The 26,144-nt window shown below is 44.6% G+C and overlaps 1 protein-coding gene across 1 annotated transcript in view; it reads left to right on the plus strand.

Moving 5' to 3' along the window:
* The first annotated feature begins 652 nt into the window (after window positions 1-652).
* LOC144782931 (uncharacterized) overlaps window positions 653-26,144 on the plus strand; it is a 45,368-nt gene continuing 19,876 nt past the window's right edge. Inside the window, exons 1-3 of the mRNA XM_078662165.1 lie at window positions 653-2,308; window positions 3,941-3,966; window positions 9,162-9,353. Coding sequence (XP_078518291.1) covers window positions 653-2,308; window positions 3,941-3,966; window positions 9,162-9,353 — 1,874 coding nt within the window. The remainder of the gene's footprint in view (window positions 2,309-3,940; window positions 3,967-9,161; window positions 9,354-26,144) is intronic.

Here is a 26,144-nt window from a genome sequence, read left to right on the forward strand (position 1 = left end):
GGTGCTAATACTTCTAAATATTACTATTGTTTTCAAAAGATAGGGGTTGCAGGGGCGCTTTCCATCTTTTTTTTCCAGTTGATAATTTCTCCCTATTTATTCACTCACCAGAAAATTGCAATTATTTCAGGTTGACTACTCCTTCAGTTTCATTACTTCGGACGTGTGGCAACTACAGCGACCTAATGAGCCTCAAAAAGGTCAGCATGTTCTCCTACAGTTACACCGTCAATTCGTCCAGAATCTAATGCACCAATTGTAGATATATTTTTGAACTATGTATGCTTTGACCCGCAAAAAACCTAAATAGTTTCATCTGAGCAACAGTTGCGTAGTTCATAAAACAAATATTGAAAATGGAGAAATCTTCTAAACAAAGTTGAATTTTTTCATGCATGGGATTACACAGATATGTTAACAAAAATCAGCCCTTCTGCTGTTCCTGCCCAAGGGAAAACTAGTTTGCATGACTGCACTTTCAGATCCAATAACCATCCACGTATTGGTGTTTAGTTAATCCATTACAGTGTCAGATCATTTAATGTCAGGCGGGCTGGGAAAGAACTCAGCCTTGTTTTGTGACGTCCATGGGGATGAAAGCCAGAAGGATGGAACTGCTGTCTGTAGCGCAGCGCTGGGCTGACAGCCAAGTATGAGTGGTTTTGCAATCCATCGAAATTCATACCAGAACGCTCAGGTGAAAGCTGGGCGTTTCTCTCCTGTGCTCTGGGAGAACCTGGACGGAAGCAATTTGCCAGCAGGGAAACGTGAGGTGATGGAGAAGTTCTTTACGCCTCTTCGCCAGGAAAGACCCGCGAAGGAGGACAAGAAGAGTATCTCGCCCTCGCAGGAACGCCGCTGGGCCAGGTCTGAGCTCTTCACTACAGCATCCTCCTCACCTTCTTCTTCCTCTGCCTGGTCTTCCTCTCCTTGGTCTTCAGAAGCCAGCATCGAACGAGAGGCCTTCCTGGTGCCTCGCTCCCTTCTTCCAGCCCAGCACTCGAAGTCCTGTGTCGACCTTAGTGGCCAAGGGCTCGCCTTCCACAAGGATGGCCAAAGGTTTCAGGAGAGCCCTGGACTCAGCCGAAGGCACAGCAAAAGTGTGGATCGGCTGGCCCACAGAAGTCAAAGATTGAAAGATGAGCTGCTGTTGCACAAAGCAACTAGCAGGGAAAGTAGCTTAGCCAGCAACAAGCAAGCTGAGGTCTTGGTACCTCAGAGGCATCACAGGCACCTTACAGTGCGTTCAACAGGGAAAGGAATCCTGAAGAGTGGGCAAAGCCCAAGGACGGATATGATCCGGAAAGCAAAGTCAATGGAAGCCATCACAGCAAAGTCAGTGGGCAAAGTTGCACCTCTCACAAGAAAGACACAAGAAGAAGGCCAGGGAAGTCGTAAAGATGCCTGGAAGGAGGCGGTCAGAGGAAAGGAGGGGAAGCCCCCGGATCAAGCAGGAATGAAGAAGAGATACGTGGAACAGAAGCAGAGGTTTTCTATGTTCTTAAACGAGATCACCAGGCAAGTGCTGAGCCCATCAAGCCTTAGTTCTCTGGGTCCGAAACAGCAACAACTAAGTCCCAGCTCGCACAGGAAAAAGCACCAGAGCTCAAGCACTGACAGCTCTGGATCTAAAGACTCCAAGAGCAGAGGGAGCTCTACTGGTTCCATCCCTGACAACCTGCAGGCCATACAAAAGGAGGGTACAAGTCACTTCAGGCCATCAAGAAAAACGTGCACCTCTCCAGACAGCTGCTCTGTGTCCAGTGCACCTTCCCTGTCATGGTATAGCGGTGGTAGCCGTCAGCGCACCGCCAATTCTGGCTCCAGGTCGCCTCGGCAGCAGGCAAGCCCAGGGCCAGTTAGGCGCAGAGAGGAAAGCACCAGTCCTGTACGCGACTCACTGCCGACCTGGCAGCGTGGGCGTCCAGATCACGCCAAGACTGCTGAGCTGGGGCAAACACTGGACAAGAACAAAAGCAGGTATTACAACAGGGACATATCAGAGGCTGATATACTCAGTCACCATTCTCTGCGGCAGAACAGCCAGTTTGGCATACAGAGGAAGACTACCTCCTCTGAGGATGTTTCGGTTTGTAAGCTGCCACAGCGTGTAATCCAGCATGGCCGTCAAATGAAGACAGACTTTAGCAAAGATATGTCCACAGGTAATCAACAACCGCAGGAGACAGGTTGCAGGAGGATGGTAGCTCCAGTGGGACAAAGTAGATCAAGCCCCGCCATGGAACGGGAAGCACTGAACCCAGTTGATGGGCTGACCATGTCCAGGAAAACTGCTACTTCGCAAAAGGTAGGTTACAGATTTTTTATATGATGAATTCATAATGGCTCTGATTTGAGATAACGTATGTGAACTTTGAGGTAAAAATCTGAACAGGTATAAGAATGCAATATATAGCACAAAGCAGTGCACCACAGCTGATAGACCTTGCTTTTAAGCCACCTTTAAATCAGTGGTCACAAACCTGACCCACTCCCTGTTAGTCCAGTCTTTGGCTGCTGGACCGGATTTTCAGAGCACAAGTTTTGAGTTTTTAGCAGGTCAACTCACCATGGCGCTGGCGGTGTGGCAAAAGTGATAGAGAAGTGCTCATTCAACAGGGATGTCACTAGTTCTTTCCCACGGTAGAGAAGCTGCTAATTTCAGTTTCAAGTAGGCCTCAAAAGTTCCAAAAAGGTTCCAAACTGGAGTGACTGTGGGAAGGGGAACCTCAAGGTGAAGGTTGAAAAGGCCAGTCGCAGCCTTCTGTGAGACCACATGGATAGCTAGTGGGGAGTGATCATTTGAAGGACACATTGACACAGTTATTGCCATAATCACAGCCTAAAGCAGAGCCTCAAGTGAAGGAGGAGTTCATGCAGCACAGTGGAGCAGCCTCTGCTAGAGGTTCTACCTAGCTGGCTTGTTGAACCAGTTTCCTCCATGTCCTTCCCTGGTTCCTGTCTCTTTTCTGCCACAGTTCAGTCCCTTGAGGTCCTATTTCTGGAGCTTCCACGCACTTTCCTTCCCAAAAATAGCACACCCTGCCGAGTGTTAAAGATCTTGTAGAAATGTTTTGGCAGTCTGGCAGTAAAGCAAGAAACCGTGGCAAAGAAAATGTCAGCAGCAAGGGCCACTATGCGGTTCACCATTTCTCTGACTCCTTCTACTGCCCATCCCCACCAGTCATTAAACACAGCACCGGAGGACAATTAATCAGATGCTACCTAGGGGCCCAGCGAGCCGGTCACCTCAGATAGGGTCTCATGGGTCATATGGAAGGGGGAACATCCTTTACAACGCAACTTTTACCTCGCAGTACCTTTACGACACAACTATTACAACGCATGTCATTACAACGCATAGCGCTGGGGAGCGCTCTAGGATAGGGAATAGATTTAATTTACTATCCAACACCTTCCCTACTATCCACGGGGACTGGAGTTGGAATAGTAAATTAAACTATTCACTATCCAGCACCACTAAGCGCTATGCGTTGTAAAGGCATGCGTTGTAAAACCATGCGTTGTAATGTCATACATCCTATGGAAGTCCCCTGAAGTGTAAATCCCCAAACGGAAACTAACATTCCTCACAGGGAAAAGTTACTGTCAGTGAAAAACAAGAGCATATTTTCCAACTTTGAGTTCGTCCGTTATAACAACTTATGAATTCTCAAGGCACCCGTTGCACTGCTGCATGCGCTGTACTTGTTCTGTGTGTCTGTAGAAGAGTACATAGCTACACAAGGAAGGTATGCACTGATGCTGTCTGTGTATTACCCGTTCCTGTGAAAGAGAAATTTGGTGTGCTGCTTACCATGGGCTGTTTATGAAGCATGATGAAAACTTTTCACTCTACAAAATTGAAATGATTGCTGGCTGATTCAGTTACCATGGTCACACGTCTTACTCTTTTTTTTCTTTGCATCATCCCCTCTAGGAGTCGCTTGTGGACCGAGATACCAGGTAATGTTCTTTTCAGTGGCGTAGAGGTTTCGTTCTGTATTGTCCTAATATTAGTGCTGCAACATGCATGATTTAGACAGTTCAAAGGAATGTTTGCCTTCTACACAATAATGCCAGGTTTTCTGTCCTTTATTTAGAAGGTGTCCCTTGAAGTCTATTCATTTCCTTTTCTTCTCTGGGTACAAAGTGATTTTATGTTTGCAAGTGCAAAATCTCTTTGGAGATATATACGTGTAAAGGCCATGGGTATGGCCGACCGAAGAAAGGATTGCAAGGGTCATGCTTCAGGAAGTAGTAGCTTCTGCACTTTCTAATTTTGCATCGGCAGTTTTTACATTTGCGTATAGAAAGCTTCTAGCCAGCCTCATAAAATAAAACGAATCATAAATGAAACAATATAGACACATATACAAAGTTCTGGGTCAGTCATCTCATCTATTAGTTAGTTCACCCGGCATTCACATTGTGCTTCACCCCACCACAGCATACAACATTGGACTAAGGGTCACCCCACTTTAACCACTGCCTTTCCTACAATTTGAGTGATAACATTTAGCCAGCTCACACGTGCATATATGCCTAAAAATGCTTTATTTTCTTTCTACTCTTTTTCCTTTGAAAGAAACAATAAGTATCTATGTTTCTTTAAACTATGTCCTCATTTTACAGTATTTCAATGCCAATAGTACCATTCATTTGCACCAAAAAAGAATCATATTTTCCTGTAATGTGCATTAAAACTAAAATGTAAACTATTTGTAAGTCCACAAGTCTACAATAAGTACCTGTATTGTTTTATATGCATTCATTATTTTTTATGTCGAAATATAAAAAGATTCTTGTAAACATAAAGCCACCATGCATAAGCAGCTACAAGGCTTCTTTACATGTTTTATTCTTTTAGTTTTATAACTTATGCTTCCAATAAGAAATTAAAAAAATAAAGAAAACGTTGTAGCAGCTTCCCATAGCATTACCTACTTGCACGGGTAATGCTTGTGATTGGTGATGCTTGTTTTACAGACATACCTTCCGAATAAGAAAGCATTTACACAGGCAAAATGTAACACACAACGTTATGTTTGAGTTTCAGAATTCGCCTTCTGACTGGCTCTCCAAACCTCTTAAAATCCAAATGGACAGACTAATTGAAGGAACCGTTCTACTCTATGCTGACTGTAGGATAGCGTTTTGATGGCAAGACTCAGAAGAAAGAAAACGATTTAATTGTTTTGTACAAAAATACAAAGTGTCACGCTAGTGGAAACACTATTTGAAGGGAAACAAAATTGAAAATAGCTATTTTTTGTTTAGTGTACAGAGTTGGACTTTTGACAGTTATTTCATGTAAAGTCCATGATGCATCTATACATCACTCTACATATACGACAAGGTTGGTTTTCGTTAAGATTGCTATTAATTCATTTTAACCCACATGTCATGGCCACATTCTCTTCGGTGTTGGTTATGTGTACTAGTGCCCACAAGCTACGATGATAATTGCACTTAAGCAATACCTTTAACAAAACATAACAATATGTTTTCGTCCTAGGCTTTTTTTTCACAAATCAGTGCACTTTGAGAGTTGTACTGAGGGATACGAACTCTTTGGAGCATCCAGACGCCCCCTTCGTCTCCAAACACCAGCTAAGAAACTGGAAGCTTCTGTCGATTGAAAAAAACCTCCCTGATAAATATCATCCACTCAGAAGCCCCCTCACACCCATGCCCCCACTTCACATACAATTTTGGAAGAACCATCATCTCCCTCGTGCTCACCGCTATCATTAACACCTCCATAACCACTGCCACCTCCCCATCTTGCTGGAAAAATTCAGAAGTCAACGCTTTACTGAAGAAACCAACAGCGAACCCCAACACCCTCAGCAACTACTCAATGAAGTCGTTCCTGCCTTTTCCAGCTAAAAGTCATTGAGAAAGCCATCAATACCCAACTCGCATACCACCTAGAACTCCATCAACTCCTAGACTGCTCTCAATCAGGCTTTTGCACCAACCACAGCACAGAGACAGCCCTTACTGCGGACACCGATGACATCAGAAGGATGTTAGGCCGAGGACAAACAGCCGCAATCATCCTACTCAACCTTTCTGCAGACATTGAAATGGTCTCCCATAAGTCACTCATCAGAAAGCTTCAGCACTTGGTTATCTGCAGAGCTGCCCCTCAAGTGGATATCTTTCATCCTCACGGACAGAGCTCAATAAGTTAGACTTTCCCCCTACTCGTCAGAAATCAAGAAACTCACCTGTTGGCTCCCTCAAGGATCGTTGCACAGCCCAACACCCTTCAACGTCTTCATAACGCCTTTCATAGACATCGTCAGAGCCCACAGCATCAACATAGTATCCTCCGCCGACAACACACAGTCCATTCTCCCCCTTACCAACTCAGCCAGCACTGCCAAAGCAAACTACGCCGACTGAATAAGAAACATTGCTGCTTGGATGAAAAACAACTACCTCCAGATCAACACAGGAAAAACCGATGTCCTAATCTTTGGCAAAAACCACAACCTCTGCTACACCTCTAGGTGGCCCTCCAAACTCGGGACTGCTCACCCACCCCTGCAGACCATACCAAGAACCTCTGGATCATCCTGTATACCATACCTCTTCTTGAGCAGACAGATCTATGCAGTCTCCCCATCCTGCTTCCACATCCTGTAAATGCTATGCAAGATTTTCAAGTGAATCCCACTGGACACCAGATGATCGGTCACCCAGGCTCTTATCACAAGTAGACTTGATTAAGACAATGCCCTCTACATCGGAATCCCAGACAATGTCCCATGCCATCTCCAAACCACTCAGAACGCCACCGCCAGATTTATCCTGAACATCCTGAGAAATAACCACATCTCTCCATACCTCAACAAGCTCCAATGGCTCCCAGTCCAGGAAATATATGTTTAAGATACTCATCCATGCATTCAAAGCTCTCCACAATACTTGTCCAGTTTACCTCAACCACTGCCTTAGCTACTCCCAACCCACCAGGCAAGAGCACACCAAGCGTCCCACGCAAAAGCACTCCTCCCTCGCATCATGAAGACCAGAAGCGAAGGATGCTCCTTCTCATAGTTTGCATCCAAGGCATAAAACGACCTCCTGAAAAACCTCAGAACCTCTTCCTCCCTGATGGATTTCCAAAAGAACCTCAAGGCATGGCTGTTCCAGACTAAAAAGTCATGATCTACTCTTCACTTCTCATGCCTGCGCCACTCAGCACTTGAATACCCTCTAGGATGATTAGCCTCGCTCTGCAAATTCAAATAACAGAACACACTCAGGGTAGGTTTGCGGTCTGTGGTCGGCGTCCTATCTACAAGTGCCTTATTTTGGTTTTGGCGATGTCTGTGTTGTAGTTGGAGGTGCTGTAGACTTTACTGGGAGTGTCCATCGTACCCAGTAAATTCATATTTGTAATTGATAACTCATGTGGAGGCTTCGCTGACTGAGACCGCTTTACTCATGGACCACAGACCGCAAATAGAATCCAGTGCTTACACCGTAACCTTACATTTAGATGCGTAGACTACATTAATCTTAAAAATACTAGGAGCATTGCAGTGAAAAAGGTTAATGGGCAAAGCGAAACACTGAGTTGTCCTTAGCTCACATTAAAAAAATAGAAACCCCCCGTTTGAGGTCCAATTTGAATGCATTACCTTTAGTCATCTTCCGTTTGACTTTTGGAATTCAGAGAACGACCTGCCCTTCCTGTCTACACAGTCTGGGCACTGTATGCTTTGTTGGCTCTATTAGGCCTAATGGAAAAACACTCATGATATCAATAATTTGCCAACCAAAAAGCTAGGACTGGATACATGTGCACTGTGAATGGAGTAGTCTGGCAACTTAAACTATGACATATGTTTGTCCTAGAGAGAGACATACTGAATTACACTGCTGTATTTATATGACTATATACAAAGACCATAAGGATAGAGTGGAAGATGGCACTGCATTGTTACATACAGGTGTATATTGCAAAGAAGGCAAGGATTGGATGGGTATGGAAACGAAAGTCTTACATCTCCCTGTAGCAGTGATTTATCCAAGGGCAGATTACGGATTTAGTGTGTGTCGACTCTTCACTACATTCTCCATCTCAAATATGACTTATTTTGCAGATGGTTTAAATGTAGGTGAACATTGAGCATGAATCTCCTCAGTCCCAATTCAGCACTCATCCATCTGTTTGCTTGCCTCCGTTTCTCAGTCGGTTCGACACTTTTGTCTATGTCTGCCTGCTAGTGTATTTTGTAGCACTTTATTTACGTCGCTATGAGTGGTATTTGTGTTATCCTTTGCATGTTGGTCTGTGTGCTTTAGGTACTTGTAAATCTGTTCATCTGTGTACTGTGGTGGCTGAATTCTTCATAGTGTGTGTATATGAGTTCCTTTACATTGTTGTCTGTTCGCATGAACGACTGTATACCTTTTGTCTGTTTGTGGTGGCTGTATGGATGTTGGTATGTTTGCCTGGGTGCCGCGAATCTGGTGTTGTACCCGCAGATGAGTTAGACTTTACATGTGCATTGGTATTTGCAGGTGTTTTGCTCTGTCTCCGTATGTACATTTCTTTGTGATGTATGTAAATTGGTGCCTGAATGTTGTATGTCCAGCTGATTGGCGCTGTCAGTGTTTGTCTGTTTCCATCTCCATCAAGTCCCTACTTTGCAAGGATGAATGAATATGATAAAAAGTAATGAGGCAAGGAAAAACGACAGCTGTCTTAAACCAGAGAGATGTTCTATAGAGGATCTAGACCCAAACTGTGGTCCTGAATCACCCAGTTATCTCTGTAGGGCGGCACTTAGGATTTGCCCTCATTTAGAGACCTACAGGCTGGCATTACAGCATCTTCCATGGCTCGTTCGGCTTCCCAGTCCTGTTCGAGCCTTCCTTCCAAGGGTAGTGGCAGGAGCTACCGTGAACTCATTCTACAAATGCCTGTAGCAGACAGAAGGGTGTCATACTAGAGGGGGGAAGCTGTTGGCAAAATAACACCTCCATGATTAGATTTTCACTGAGTAAATCTGGTGACTCTTGCATGCCTTCAGCGTGTGATCCGCAGAAACCTTCTTTATAGCAGCAGAACATTAGAATGTTGGTAATGGAAGGCCATGAAATGATTGTTCTCTATTTGTGAAACATACATATCCTAGGTCAGCAAAAGATCCGGAGCAAACCAGAGACCAGCAGATGATCTTGCCGGAGACAACTCATGACCAGGTTTCATGTGCACTGGACGCATTGGAGGCAGCGGACTCAGGTTTCTCACCCAGCCATGGCCATTGTCCTCCTGGACAGGTAGAGCTACGGGGCGAGCTGGACTATCTCAAGGAGCGATTCAGCCGGTAAGCGATGGAAACCACGAGCATGGTTTGTTTGCCCTACATTGGGATCCAACTGTGAGTTAGAGCGATCCACTGTGAACAACAACATGCATATCTTACTGTGATCTACCTAGGATCTGAGGATACGGGGCAGGTTCCAGTTTGAGGCAACTATGCCATTTTCATTTTAGACAAATCTAGAAATTTCAATACTGGCCTATAAAATCAGCATGCTGACGCTACAGAATAAATATATATATATATATATATATATGTGTATATTTTGTAAAACAAAAGAGGCGGCACAACCGGATACTTTACTGAAGCCTTTTAATTAGCGCTTCACCCCACCAACGCGTTTCAGCCAAACAAGGCTTTGGTCACGGTCAGTAAGTCCTTCTACAGTTTCCATTTAAATACTAGCCCATATTAGCCCTAAAGTGGCATTATGGGATACGTAGTTTGGAACAAATTTATAAAAAATGAAATTAAGGAAAAGAAAGACTGGTGTGCTTTTTCTCCATTGTATAGTACATTGCGTCGCATGTTGGTTCGCATGGGCAAGGTTGTTGATTCATGATTAAGTAAAGGATTAGTTCCATTTTACATAATTTCTTTAGTGTCGGGTTTAGTACCCTATTATTCATCATATTTTTCAGATTACTGATGGTCTTTAGCACAGTCACTCAAGATGTATATGAAGGTCTTCTCCAAAGTTCATGCCTCTCGGGTTTTTAGTTCGAAGTCTGATGATGAGGCGGGACTCCATTTGATGTAGTTACCCCCCCTCTTTCCATTTTTGGCAGCATTTTCAATCCATAGAACTTCATCGCTCTCCAGTCTAAATTCTGACATGCACTTATATGTTTGGCAGTGGCGTATAGCATATTCGAGTTTTCACTGCTTGGATATGCTCCAGGATTCTTTTTTCAGCATGCAATTGTGCTGCCGATGTATCTCATACCACATCTGAATTCTATCACGTACACTACATTTTTAGAAGTGCAGGTGATGTGTTGATCAATTTGCATGACTTTACCATCAGGTTCTTCAATGCTTTTCATACTTTTTCCGATCTTACATGCTTTGCAGGATGTGCATGGTTGGAATCCCTTACGTTGGTCCATCCGTTTTTTGTTTAGTTTGAAAGTGACTTTTCACAAGGAGATCTTGGAGAGAGGTGTTCTTTCTATAAGTTATTGAGGGTTGTTTGCCAACGAGTTCTCCTATATCAGGATCACCTGATATCAGATGCCAATATTTTCTCATTTTTTTCGAGATATTTCCACTTTCTTTACTGTATGTGGTTATGAATCTTGGAGGGTCATTGTTCTGAGTTGTTTTAGGTTTTTCCATAAGGGTTTGAGCCCTTGTTTTCTGGTCCGCTTTCTATTTGCAATTATTTAGGACACGGTCTTTGTATCCTCTTGATGCAAATCTTGCTTTACTCTCCATAATTTTGATTTCAGCATCCTCTGTTTTTGAGCAGTTTCTCTTTAATCATATGAATTCTCCATGCGGTATGCTGTTCAGCAGGGCTTCCGGGTGAAAACTTGTGCCATGGAGCACACTGTTGGTAGATGTTTTCTTCCGGAACGTGGTCTGAGGATCTTTACAATGCCGACGCATCCTGAAACAAAGGAAGAGTTACTGGATGAATGGATAGAAAATAATACAGAATGCTCACTGAACATGATGCGCATCCTAATTAAACATGCCAGGATTGACATTGATGACATAACAGTACAAATTAAAGAATTGGAGGAAACATTATCAAAAGAGACAAATCAAGAGGAAATTGCTAAACTCCGGCTAGAAATGGAAGCCAGATTGGATCATTATGAGAAGGAGATAGAAGAACGAAAGGAGCGCAAATTTAAGCGCGATGAACAAGACTATTTACATGGTAGAATTTTAACATTTGCAAGATGTTATGATAATTTGAAGAAAAATTATTCAATGCATAAACCTGCATCAAGCGCCAGCGAATCAGATGTGAGCGAGAATGAATCAACACGGAATGTACACCAGACAAAAAAAGTTGTCTTTTTTAGAGGAAGTAAGACTGATGAATCTGGAGAAGAACATCACAAGGGGCGGAGGAAGGGGAAGAAGACCATATCAAAACAGAGGGAGGGGAAGAAAAAAACAAAGTAAACAAACTCCCTCGCCAGAACCCGAAAAACCCGCAGATCCAAACAGCGAAAGAAGGCAATATCCTCTCCGCAACAGGAAGTAACTAATCTTATCATCAACCTTTCTAACTATCAACTAACAGAAAAAGAACAGACTGTATTGAATAAGGGACTGTCATTCTGTCCAGACTCACATTTTGATTATACTCAAGTAAGAATAGACTTGTACAAATTTGTCAGGAAACTTAAACTGGCAAAAATACATGCCAACAAGGGAACCGATCTGAATGTCACAAACATTAGAGAGACAATTGAAGAGGAAGAGACATTCACCAGCATTGAACAACTACCTGATCTGAGACGGACCTTCGAAACTCTGTTTGATCAAGATGGCACAGCAATGTCAGATATACAAATATTGGAACAAATGAATATCCAAACAAACACAAGATCAGACACAGGACTAAAAAGAAAGTCCCGATACTATCCCATTTTGTCACCAGGAAATAAGATTGATTTATTCTCAGATGCAATGACTGAGGAGTTGGACAAACTGATGAAAGTAAGAAATAAAACAAGGGAAAACTTAACAACAGAGGAACGAAAAGCAATCAAAACTCTCATGGACAATGAAAAGATTACAATCAAACCCGCCGACAAAGGGGGAAATATTGTAATAATGGAAACAACTGACTATATTAATGAAGCCAGGAGACAATTGAGTATAGAACAAAACTACTCCAAGCTTAAAAACAACCTAATGGCCAAAATGACAAATGAATTAAAGGTGCACCTAAATAATTGGCACACAAAAGGACTACTCAATGATGATGAGAGGAAGTTCTTGATCACTGACTTTCCAACTACACCTTGTATATATTTTCTGCCAAAAATACATAAGACTCTAATTAACCCTCCAGGCAGACCAATTGTCTCCTCATGTAGCTCTATATGAAAATGTCTCTAGATATGTAGATACATTTCTTGCCCCGATTGCTCAAAGCATGCCCTCCTACCTGAAGGACACAGGTGATTTTTTGCGGATCCTCATGGATGTAACTTGGAACCCGGAATATCTCCTAGCAACGATAGATGTAGTATCGTTGTACACATCTATGAGACACGACATAGGTCTGGAGGCATGCCAATACTTTCTAAGACAACGGAGCATCACAAAATTGGAACATACGACGATGTTGTTGAAAATGATTGTGTAACCTTCCTAACGTGTCGGGGTTGTGTAAAGACACTATCAAGGTACGAAAATGGAGATACACAGGTAATCTGAGAATACTGTTTTATTAAGTCTGAGGATTGTAAACAACTGCAAAAAGAACACAATAGAAATCCGCTAAGTCACGGCAGTATCTCAGTCTTGAACACAAACAAAAGGAAAATACCCATAAGCAGCCAGCTACGCAAGTCTTGTGCGTTCCAACCGTCCTCCGCATGAATACCGGTCCCGGTATCCGCCAACGGAGGGCACCGTGCTGAGTAACGGCCGAAAATGCCGTTCGAAAGCTGTATCTGCTATGGTGCTTTGTATTGTTTAAGGTGTATCTCCTAACGCAAAAGCGGACTCTGGAATGCCCAGCCGGGCACTCTACAGGAGGTAAGGCTGTTTGCCTAGGGAGCAGCCGCTCTACCCAGGACAAAGGAACCTCAGGATACTGCTCCTCTTGCGTTTATATTGTGCCCAAGAAACAAAGGGTGTAGGGCAGAGACGATGCAGACACCCCCTTGGTGTGCGTCTAAACTTCTGACCAAATGCCCAAAGTGTCTCTACAGACGCGGAAACACCTCCTCGGTGTGCGTCGGTACTTCGCGGGAAACCGCTTCCGCGATACAGGACCAAGAAGCACAAAAAATCTCCTCCTGAAACCGCGAAGATTCCGGAAGGAAAAAACTTATAAACGATCCTTCTCCGGAATGGCATCCAGGATCTGGAATGCACTTCCTCCCGAAACAAGGCTTATCTCTTCCACTGCATTTTTTAAGAAAGAAGTAAAAGCCATCCTTATGGCTAAATTCACTTGAACTCTTTTTTTGGATATATCAAGTACATTGCACCAACTTTGTATTTTTTGTTTTATCTGACTGTCTAATTGTACTTTCGTTTTATCTGATTGCTATCCTACTTTTGCTACTCACATACTACCTACTACTATTTTGTACCCAATAGTTTGTTTAATCGCTCCCTTGTTTCCCTTACCCCTTGTTCTGTAAAGCGCTCTGATATCTGCAAAGATCTTGTTCGCGCTATATAAAACTTTGAAAATAAAATAAATGAAAATAAAGACGCTGCTTTCACCTCCGTGGTGGGCGTCGAAGCAATACAGGGTTTCAGCGTAGAGAGAGCAGCCGCTCTACTTCTACCAGGATCCGAACAAGGATTACAGGGAACACAAATCTCAACGGCCGGCGTGGAGTCAAAATATCCGACGCCTTTCCTCCATCGGCCATCTTCTTTATGGGCGGGTCTGTGAGCGTCCTGGCGCTATGCATGCTGGTACATGTGGTCCAGTGCGCCGCTTGTGCTTTCTTCGCGGTGCTCCCCCGCACTCCGGGAGGCGAGGAGATCAGCTCCGGGAGGCGAGGAGATCATGACAGTACATCCTCCTTCCCTCAACCTCTCCCCGCAGGACCAGCACAAGATAGAAACTTCTTGTGGAAAGCGGACACCAGATGAGGTGCATGCACCCCGGACGCGGGTTCCCAGGACTGCTCCTCCGGCCCGTACCCCTTCCAAGCCACCAGGTACCACAGTTTGCCAACCCTCCACTTGGAGCTCCGGATGCCCGCCACCTCGTATTCCATGTCGGAAGACACTGCGACCAGAGCCGGCCGCCCACGCGCCCCCGCCGCTGATGGTTTGAGCAAGGAGACGTGGAACACCGGGTGAATCTGCATCTGCTTAGGTAGGCCGAGTTTCATGTTCACCAGACTGATGCACTTGGCAATACGGTATGGACCCATAAATTGCGGGTGAAACATGCTGTGTTTACGGAACCGCAGGTTTCGTGTTGAGACCCATACGTAGTCGCCCACCTTATACACCGGACCAGGCATTCTCCGTCGGTCCGCCGAGACCTTGTACTTCGCTTTGGCGGAGTCCAGCCACTTCCGTGAAGACTCGAGCGTTTCGTTGATGCGGGCGACTCTTCTGGCGGTCTCTGGCACCCTGTGATCCATGACGGGGTGTATAAAGGGCAGGAACCTGGGGTGATGACCATAATTGCAATAGAAAGGTGACGCCTTGGTGGAGCTATGTGTGGCGTTGTTGTAGGCGATCTCCGCTAACCATAAGAGATCCACCCATTACTCCTTTCCCTGATCAACAAAGCAATGTAGATATTGCTTGAGGGTCTGATTCAGGCGTTCCGTCTGGCCGTCCGTTTGGGGATGGTAGCTTGTTGACATGGCCGAAGAGACGTGCAACGCAGAACACCACTTCTTCCAGAACTGGGTGGTGAATTGTGAGCCCCTGTCCGATACGATCACGCTGGGCAATCCATGGAGTCTCACCACATTCTTTAATAACAAAACCGCCAGTTGCCCTGCGGAAGGCACCCGTTTACATGCTATGAAGTGCCCCATCTTCGTAAGGTAGTCTACCACCACCAGTATTGCTGTATAGCCCTCATCTACTGGTAGTCCCACCAAAAAGTCCAGGGAAATGTTCTCCCAGGGCCGACAAGGGGTAGGAAGGGGTCTAAGCAAACCCTGCAGACGACCGTGATCCGTCTTCATGGTCGCACATGTTGCGCAAGTCGCCACCCAGCGCCGAACATCCACTCTCATGGACGGCCACCAAAACTGCCTCTCCAGACACGCCACCCTCTTCTCCACCCCTAGATGGCCAGCACAAGGCGAAACGTGACACTACGTATAAGCCTGTTTCCGAAGGAGGGCCGTGGGTAACAGCAAGCGACGACCTTTGACAGGTATCCCGTCCTTTATCTGCCATTCCTGGTGACGTTGGAGCCAACTTCTCCATGGAAAGGAGCGGATTCCATTCTGGACTCCCTTGAGGAACGCGTCCGGCTGTATCGCTCCCAACACCACGTCCGGGTGAATGATGGAATGAACCGGCTGTGAATCCTGCTCCGAAACGGCGGACTGACGAGACAACGCATCCGCCTTTCTGTTGTCTTTGCCAGGCCTATAGGTGATGTGGAAATGGAAGCCGGAGAAGAAGAGCATCCACCGCAACTGCCGAGGCGAGAGGTGTATGGTTGCCGTCATGAATTGCAGGTTACAGTGGTCAGTGAATACGGTTACTGCATGTCTGGCACCCATCAACAGATGACGCCACTCCGAGAATGCATCGTTGATGGCCAGCAGCTCCTTTTCAGCTATATGGTAGTTCCGCTCTGCTTTGTTCAGTTTCCTGGACATGAAGGCCACAGGATGCAAGACACCCGTATGGCAATGTCGCTGTGACAGGATGGCTCCTATGGCCACCTCAGATGCGTCTGCCTCCACCACTTATGGGAGCTCAGGGTTGGGATGCGCCAAGACAGGGGCCATGATGAAAGCCTTCTTCAATGCCACAAAGGCCGCCTGCGCTTCCGGATTCCACCAAAATCTCTGGTTTTTCCTCAACAGCTGGGTGATGGGGGCAACCAGTCCGGAGAAGCCATCTATGAATCGCCGGTAAAAGTTAGCGAACCCAATAAAGCACTGCACGTCTTTTACGCTTTGTGGTGTGGGCCACTCCTCCACCGCTCTCACCTTGCGTTCTGCCATTTCCTGACCATCGGGGCTGAGCATCACTCCGAGAAATTCAACAGAAGTGACGTGAAAGTCGAACTTGCTGAGCTTGCAAAACAGCATATGTTCTCGGAGCTTCTGGAGAACAGTGGATACGTGTTGCACATGTTCTTCCTCAGTGTTGGAATAGATGAGGATATCGTCATTGTACACTACCACGTACAGGTCCAAGATGTCACGGAAGACCTTGTTCAAGAAGTACTGGAAGGCCGCAGGGGCGTTGCAGAGCCCGAACGGCATGACGAGGTACTCGAAAAGACCGAACCTGGTCTTGAAGGCCGTCTTCACTTGTCGCCTCTCCGCATGCGGACCAGATGGTATGCCCCCTTCAAGTCCAATTTGGTGTATATATGGGCTTTCTTTACCTGTTCCAGTAGGACACTGATGAGCGGCAAAGGGTATCGGTTTTTGACCGTGAGTGCGTTCAAGGCCCTAAAGTCCACACACGCCCTCAATTCCCCATTGGCTTTCGGGATGAAGAAGAGGGGCGATGCTGCAGGGGACTTGGACGGTCGTATGAACCCTAGCCCTAGAAGCTTGTCTAGGTAGGACCGCAAATGTAGGTTCTCCAGCTCGGTTAGGGCGTACAGCCTCCCACAGGGTACGCATGCACCAGGAACCAGATCGATACGACAATCGTACATCCTGTGTGGGGGGAGTGCTTCGGCTCGGACTTCGTAAAACACGTCCTGGTATTCATGGTATACTTCGGGAAGGGAGACTGCTTTCTCAGCTGCCGTGGCGACCATGTGAACAGGGTCTGGCTTCTCGGTAACTTGCTTCACCTTACAATGCTGAAGGCAGTGCGCAGGGTTAAGCTTTTGGAGCCATGGTAGACCTAGTATGATCCCATACTGCGGTGCTCGAATGACACTGAAGTCAATCGTTTCTTTGTGATGTTCCCCATACTTCACAGGGACTTCTCCCGTGTGATGCCCTATAGGGCCTGTGATAAGCCGTCTCCCGTCCACTGCATAAACATCCTCGGGGAACTCCTTGGGTATGAGGTTTATGCCCAGTCTCTGTGCCTCGTTTTGATCCATGAAGAGACCGGTGGCTCCTGAATCGACCATGGCCACCACTGGAATCCATTGCACGAGGCTCCCCACATATACCGTAATGAACAGGCGCGTTAAGGAAGGGATGCTTGTGCGACTCCGAGAGGCCCCTTCACTAGTCTTGGAGTCCACTAGTTTTCCGCCTGCACTTCTACTGCAGCGGATACTGTTCTGTTGGGCCGAAAGCGACTGGTCTTTGGCTTGGCCGGGCACTCTCGCACATAGTGCCCCATTTTACCGCAATACAAGCATAGGCCTTGTTTGCGGCGGGACTCTTTTTCAGCTTCGGTCAGACCGGCTCGGACGGCACCAATATCCATTAGCTCTGCTTTCGCTGCCGTGCTGGTTTCGGGTGCTCCCATCGACACATAGGAGGGCAGTGGCTTTCCTTTCCTTTTGTGCTCGCCTTTGCGCTCACCCATCCGATGGTCCAACCGTAGTACTAAATTAATGAGTCCCTCGCATGTCTTGGGCTGGGGGTCTATCTGTGCCACCACGTCTTTGAGTTCTTCGCTCAGTCCTTGGTGGAAGAGCGCTGTTTGTTTTGCGATTGGCCACTTTGTTTCCGCCACTAGACGTCTAAAGGCGTTCAAATACTGCAAGAGGTCATTATTCCCCTGACGGAGTTCCAACATTTCCCTGTCAGCGGTGTACGAATCAGCTCGACGGTCAAACACTTTTAGGAATTCCTCACGGAAAGCTCCCCAGTCGCACAGAAGCGGGTCGTCTCTGTTTACCAAAGGAACAGCCCATTGCGCGGCGTTCCCAGCCAGATACGAGATAAGGAAGGCCACTCTTGCCTGACTGGTGGAGAATGCTTTGGGCTTGCATGAAAGATGTAAGGCCACCTGCGTCAGGAACACTTGGACAGTGTTGGGGTCCCCGCTGTATCTCTCGGGCGTGGCCAGTGGAATTGCCACAGGTAATTCCACTGTTACCAAAGGAGAGGGTGTCCCCGTCGGTGTGGCTGCATCAAAGGGATGCCTTTGCATATTGTCCAACCGGGCCTTTAAGTCCGTGGTTTCCTGTCGGGATGCCGCGAGTTCGTTCTGTACCATCGCTAAGGCGGCCAGGACATCATCCAGGGTAGCCATGGTGTCTTTCCTAACCAGGAGAAAGTTTGTTGTAAAGGTCGGATATTGTGTAACCTTCCTAACGTCTTGGGGTTGTGTAAAGACACTATCAAGGTACGAAAATGGAGATACACAGGTAATCTGAGAATACTGTTTTATTAAGTCTGAGGATTGTAAACAATACTGCAAAAAGAACAAAATAGTTCGCTAAGTCACGGCAGTATCTCAGTCTTGAACACAAACAAAAGGAAAATTATAACGATACCCATAAGCAGCCAGCTACGCAAGTCTTGTGCGTTCCAACCGTCCTCCGCATGAATACCGGTCCCGGTATCCGCCAACGGAGGGCACCGTGCTGAGTAACGGCCGAAAATGCCGTTCGAAAGCTGTATCTGCTATGGTGCTTTGTATTGTTTAAGGCGTATCTCCTAACGCAAAAGCGGACTCTGGAATGCCCAGCCGGGCACTCTACAGGAGGTAAGGCTGTTTGCCTAGGGAGCAGCCGCTCCACCCAGGACAAAGGAACCTCAGGATACTGCTCCTCTTGCATTTGTATTGCACCCAAGAAACAAAGGGTGTACGGCAGAGACGATGCAGACACCCCCTTGGTGTGCGTCTAAACTTCTGACCAAATGCCCAAAGTGTCTCTACAGACACGGAAACACCTCCTCTGTGTGCGTACTTCGCGGGAAACCGCTTCCACAATACAGGACCAAGAAGCACAAAATATCTCCTCCTGAAACCGCGAAGATTCCGGAAGGAAAAAACGTATAAACGATCCTTCTCCGGAATGGCACCCAGGATCTGGAATGCACTTCCTCCCGAAACAAGGCTTATCTCTTCCACTGCATTTTTTAAGAAAGAAGTAAAAGCCATCCTTATGGCTAAATTCACTTGAACTCTTTTTTTGGATATATCAAGTACATTGCACCAACTTTGTATTTTTTGTTTTATCTGACTGTCTAATTGTACTTTTGTTTTATCTGATTGCTATCCTACTTTTGCTACTCACATACTACCTACTACTATTTTGTACCCAATAGTTTGTTTAATCGCTCCCTTGTTTCCCTTACCCCTTGTTCTGTAAAGCGCTCTGATATCTGCAAAGATCTTGTTTGCGCTATATAAAACTTTGAAAATAAAATAAATGAAAATAAAGACGCTGCTTTCACCTCCGTGGTGGGCGTCGAAGCAATGCAGGGTTTCAGCGTAGAGAGAGCAGCCGCTCTACTTCTACCAGGATCCGAACAAGGATTACAGGGAACACAAATCTCAACAGCTGACGTGGAGTCAAAATATCCGACGCCTTTCCTCCATCGGCCATACTCTTTATGGGCGGGTCTGTGAGCGTCCTGGCGCTATGCATGCTGGTACATGTGGTCCAGCGCGCCGCTTGTGCTTTCTTCGCGGTGCTCCCCCGCGCTCCGGGAGGCGAGGAGATCATGACAGATTGACATGTGCTTGACGAACAATGTTTTTCTCTTTAACAAAGAACTTTACAAACAAGAATGCGGAACTGCAATGGGGATTTCATTTTCCCCTAATTACGCAAATATCACCATGGGCTGGTGGGAAAAGACAATTGCATGGGACATCAACAATCAATTGGATCTGGATCGTATTATTTTATGGGTACGTTATATAGATGACCTATTCATAATCTGGAATGGAACAGATTCGCAATTTCAAGATTATTTTGCCAGATTGAACAGCAATGAAATTGGTCTACAGTTTACATGTTCAACAAGTAAAAAACTGATTGACTTTTTGGACACTAAAATTTATATATCCGAAGGCAAAATTGAATCCACCCTGTTCCGGAAGAAAACATCTACCAACAGTGTGCTCCATGGCACAAGTTTTCACCCGAAAGCCCTGCTGAACAGCATACCGTATGGAGAATTCATATGATTAAAGAGAAACTGCTCAAAAACAGAGGATGCTGAAATCAAAATTATGGAGAGTAAAGCAAGATTTGCATCAAGAGGATACAAAGACCGTTTCCTAAATAATTGCAAAAAGAAAGCGGACCAGAAACAAGGGCTCAAACCCTTATGGAAAACCTAAAGCAACTCAGAACAATGACCCTCCAAGAATCATAACCACATACAGTAAAGAAAGTGAAAATATCTCGAAAAAAATGAGAAAATATTAGCATCTGATATCAGGTGATCCTGATATAGGAGAACTCGTTGGCAAACAACCCTCAATAACTTATAGAAAGAACACCTCTCTCCAAGATCTCCTTGTGAAAAGTCACTTTCAAACTAAACAAAAAACTGACTGGCTAATGGACCAACGTAAGGGATTCCAACCATGCACATCCTGCAAAGCGTGTAAGATCGGAAAAAGTATGAAAAGCATTGAAGAACCTGATGGTAAAATCATGCAAATTGATCAACACATCACCTGCGCTTCTAAAAATGTAGTGTACGTGATAGAATGCAGATGTGGTATGAGATACATCGGCAGCACAACTTGCATGCTGAAAAAAAGAATCCTGGAGCATATCCGAGCAGTGAAAAACTCGAATATGCTATACGCCACTGCCAAACATATAAGTGCATGTCAGAATGGAGACTGGAGAGCGATGAAGTTCTCTGGATTGAAAATGCTGCCAAAAATGGAAAGAGGGGGCGGATTCTGTCCAGAAACTACGTCAAATGGAGTCCCGCCTCATTATCAGACTTCGAACTAAAAACCCGAGAGGCATGAACTTTGGAGAAGACCTTCATATACATCTTGAGTGACTGTGCAAAAGACCATCAGTAATCTGAAAAATATGATGAATAATAGGGTACTAAACCCGACACTAAAGAAATTATGTCAAATGGAACTAGTCCTTTACTTAATCATGAATCAACAATCTTGCCCATGCGAACCAACATGAGACACAATGTACTATACAATGGAGAAAAAGCACACCAGTCTTTCTTTTCCTTAATTTCATTTTTTATAAATTTGTTCCAAACTACGTATCCCATAATGCTACTTTATGGCAAATATGGGCTAGTATTTAAATGGAAACTGTAGAAGGACTTACTGACCGTGAACAAAGCCTTGTTTGGCTAAAACGCGTCGGTGGGCTGAAGCGCTAATTAAAAGGCTTCTATAAAGTATCCGGTTGTGCCGCCTCTTTTGTTTTACAAAATTTCCACTGGGTCAGGATCCGATCCCCGGGCTGAGCACACACTGTGGAGCGCTCTCGATAGCTGTAGGATCACATTGTGGCAAAATATATATATAAAACACGTATAGATTTGTATAAATTTGTACGTAAGTTGAAACTAAGAAAACATTTTTCTGGCAGCAAAACGCGCAAGGGGCATGAGAGACCTAGTAACACATCAGTTGGAATGGGAGTTTCTGTTAATGATGCACCTCTGTTACAAGACTTGGAGGAACTGAGGTTAGAACAAACAATTTCTCAAAGTACACAAGACATTCCCATTACCAATTTATCTTGCCAATCTAAATTCAAACCACGGTCAACTTTCACACCACTTATGGCTTTTGACAACATTGACATTTTTCACGAAGCTGCGATTAAGGAGATTAAAGATTTACATGTTGAAACACTTAAAATCAACAAGTACAAAAACAGGCAGAATCAAATATACTCTGACCTCGTGAGGAAAATCCAGAAAGATGGCAACATGATTGTCCGTCAATCAGACAAGGGTGGGAATGTCGTGTTGTGGCCAAGGAGTTTATACCTGGAGGAAGCACTCCAGCAACTTAATGATGATAATTGCTACAAACACTGTGATGTGGGGATGGTCAGGAAAGCTCAGGGTGAGTTTTATTCCATGCTGATGGGATGGCGTTCATCAGGTCTCATCAGCATGGATGAACTGAAATTCTTGAAAAATGCCCACCCGGTCACCCCAGTCCTGTATCTGGTCCACAAAGACGCTACCAAGCATCCAGGGAGACCCATAATATCAGCTTGCGGGGGTTTGTTAGAAAACACTACAATTTATGTGGATTCCTTCCTTCAGGAATATGTCTGTGGGCTCCCATCCTACATTCAGGACTCGAGTGACTTCTTAAGAAAAATCAAAGAGGTAGAATGGAGTTCTGAATATTTGCTGGTAACATTAGATGTTACATCACTATATACCAGCATAGTTCATGTGGATGGAATACGGGCGATTCAATTTTACCTGGGGCAGAGACCGATTGAATTGTTAGAACATAACAAAATGCTTGTTTCTATGATTAGTTTCTGTCTTCACAATAATTACTTTATGTTCCACAAACAGCATTATCAACAAGTGAGAGGTGTCGCCATGGGGGCCTGTTTTTCTCCCAGTAATGCCTGTCTGCACATGGGCTACTGGGAGAGACAGGTCCTCTTTGGTGAACATCATGATATCTGCATGAAAAATATCATACGATGGTACAGATACATCGATGATGTTTTTTTAATTTGGCAGGGAACAGAGACAGAAGCTATTCAGTTCATCGAGGAACTTAATTGTAACAATTACAATCTGGCTTTTACCTCAGAAGTAAGTTGCAGCAAAGCCCACTTTCTGGATGTCACAATTGAAGTGATTGATGGTCAGTTGGAAACAACATTGTAAAGGAAGCCTACTGCAGGTAATACTGTACTGCACGCTAAGAGCCATCATCCTCCCCACCTGATTAGGAGCATCCCCTACGGGATGTATGACGTTATAACGCATACTATTACTCCGCATACCATTACAACGCGACTTTTACTCCGCATACCGTTACAACGCATAGCGCCTTGGGGCGCTGGATAGTGGTAAGTATAATTTACTATTCTAACTCCAGTCCCCGTGGACCCTAGGGAAGGTGTTGGATAGTAAATTATACTTATTCCCTATCCTAGAGCGCCCCCCAGCGCAATGCGTTGTAATGGTATGCGGAGTAAAAGTCGCGTTGTAATGGTAGTGCGGAGTAAAAGATGCGTTGTAACGGGTGTATACCTCCCCTACGGGTAAATGCTCAGAAGCAGGCGGGTTTGCAGTACAGAAAACCAATGCAAACAGGTTCAAGAGGCTAGCAAGCACAGGTTCCTGGCTAGGGGATATAGTGATAGCATTATCAATGCTGCTATTACTAAAGCAAATGCTATATCCAGAGATACTGCCCTCATTCACAAGAAAACCTTGAAACCCACCATTGGTGGTGATAAACAACCCACCAGATTAATTTGGACCTACAACAGGCAGCATGGGGCCTTAAGAAAAATTGTCAACAAACACTGGGATCTCATAAGATTTGATCTGGTGATTGGAGAACACATGCCATGGAAACCCGCTATCACTTATAGGAAAGCACACTCCTTACAGGACGCGTTAGTTAAATCCAGTCCTGAGGTGATATCGACGACAAATTGGCTGTCTGGCAGCAAGGGCTTTAGGAAATGCTCCGGCTGTAAAGCTTGCTTGCATGGTGTAAGTAAAACAGAATACACCGTTCCGTTCTCAGACACGCCCCGGAAAATCTTAAAGCAGCTAACTTGTGTATGTGCTGGAGTGCCCATGTGGCCTGCAATATGTGGGGAGCACTAAGCTGCAGGTCCACAAGAGGGTGCTCCAGCACATCAGAGCTATCAACACGAATGATACCACGTACCCAGTTGCAAGGCAATTTAAAGAGAGTCACAATAACAACAGTGCACTCCTTAGGTACTTTGCAATTGATGCAGTAGGCCCACTGAGAAGAGGTGGTGATAGAGAGGGCATCCTCAGAGCGCTAGAGACTAAATACATCATTGAGTTGAATAGTAAATCCCCTTGGGGTTTAAATTCGACTGAAGATTTGTATACGTGTCTGTAAAAACTAGTGACACACAGAAATAGAGATGCTCTGAGTTAACACTCTATTTCTGTAAACATTGTAGTGTACTTGTTCATGTGTCAACATGTTAACTCCCTTATAGATCCGATGCACCGGAGATATATAATTGCTCAGTAGGCCTGTGTCAGTATTCGGTTCTGGAAGGAAAGCTAATGAACATCATCTTTGCATAGGTTGGGATCAGCCTATGTAACAACTGAAAATTCAATTTTAATGCATACATATATACAATTCTTGTTATATATGTTCACATATTCACTGTTTTGTTATTTACATCTGTACACGAGTAGTGGGACATTGTATTTGTGACCTTCTTTTGGGGTACTCTTGTCCTTTTAGTGAACAGTTGTTTAATTAATTAATTTTTTCACTTATCGTATTGTATTTATACAGTAATTAATATGTCAATTGATCTATGTGAAATCAACTATGGCAATAGTACCAACAGTATTTTCTGTTCTTGGTTTGCATCGCAATGTGGATTATCCAGCTAAAAGCAATTATTGTGACACCAAGCAACAGGTTTTTAAAATCATACTATGTTACGGATAATTTGTTGCAAAACATATACGCATAAGTCACTTTGACAAATTATTCTTTTGGGATTACCCTGTGATTTATAATGCTGTTGTAGTCTGTCTTCGATAATATTCTTGACGACTAGTCAATGTCCAATGAAATGTGTTTGATGTGGAGCACTAGCACTTTAAATTCTGATCGCGCTCTCTGTGTGTCATGTGACCAAGGCCTTTCGGAGGCCGAAACGTTATGTTTGACGAAGGTGCTGATTAAAGAATTTTTCTCACCTGAACTTCTGGGTCTCGTGTTCCTCGCTGCAGCGGCGCTTAGGATTCTGTGGAAGCGCCCTCCAGCTTTGAGCGTGTTGGTAATATATATATATATATATATACACATATATATATATATATATATATATATATATATATATATATATATATATATATATATATATATATATATATATATATATATATATATATATATATATATATATATACAAAAAAAGGAGAGAACTCTGGGTAGTTCCCAAGTTTAGGTGGAAGGCAGCTCCTGCAGAGCACTCTCAACACCAGCGACACTCTAAATTTGCTCACCTCAAATGTCTGCTTTTCTATCAAAGTTTTTAAGTATAAGATTAGCACAGTGCTATCCACACCGAGATAGAAATGGACAAAGTCTTTTGCCATTTGTACAGCAAAGTCTTTAAGCATAGGATTAGCACAGTGCTATCCACGCCGAGCTGTAAAATTACAAAAGCCATTTACCACTCCAGGCACAATATTACACTTTTGGATTGGTAAAATACCATCCAGGCAAACCTGAAATGAATAAAAGCAACCCCTGTCACGTGTTTTGCTGTCATTACAGCTTTTCAGAGAGGTTTAGCTTTGTCCAGACACAAAGGAGCACCCAGTATAAAGTCAAAACAATTCCCTTTCAGGCTTAGAGTGACGCATAAATTATGTAAAAAAGAAGGAGAGAACTCTGGGTAGTTCCCAAGTTTAGGTGGAAGGCAGCTCCTGTATAGAGCACCCTCAACACCAGTGACACTCTAAATTTGCTCACCTCAGTTTTCTATATATATATCTTTTCTGACTCCATAAAATCAACTTCATGATACCACTGTTTTTAAACTGTAAATCTGTGTTATAGATCTGTTCCCAACTTTCTTCCAGTCTCATGGAATATCGTTCACGGTAAAAATTGCAAAAGGAGCACTCATGCACAAAGCTAAGAATTTACAAATAAAAATGAAAAGCCACACAACATGCATGTATTGACCAGTCCAACGAGCCTGCTAGCTTCCAGGTGCTCAATCCCACTTGCTTCACTGCTGGTAGTCTAATATGTTAGCAAACACGGATAAGTCACTTGTAGCATTTTTCACCAGTACTGAATTTTTTTCGTGGCGCACAA

Source organism: Lissotriton helveticus, chromosome 9, assembly GCF_964261635.1.
Source record: "Lissotriton helveticus chromosome 9, aLisHel1.1, whole genome shotgun sequence".
Taxonomy (NCBI): Eukaryota; Metazoa; Chordata; class Amphibia; order Caudata; family Salamandridae; genus Lissotriton; species Lissotriton helveticus.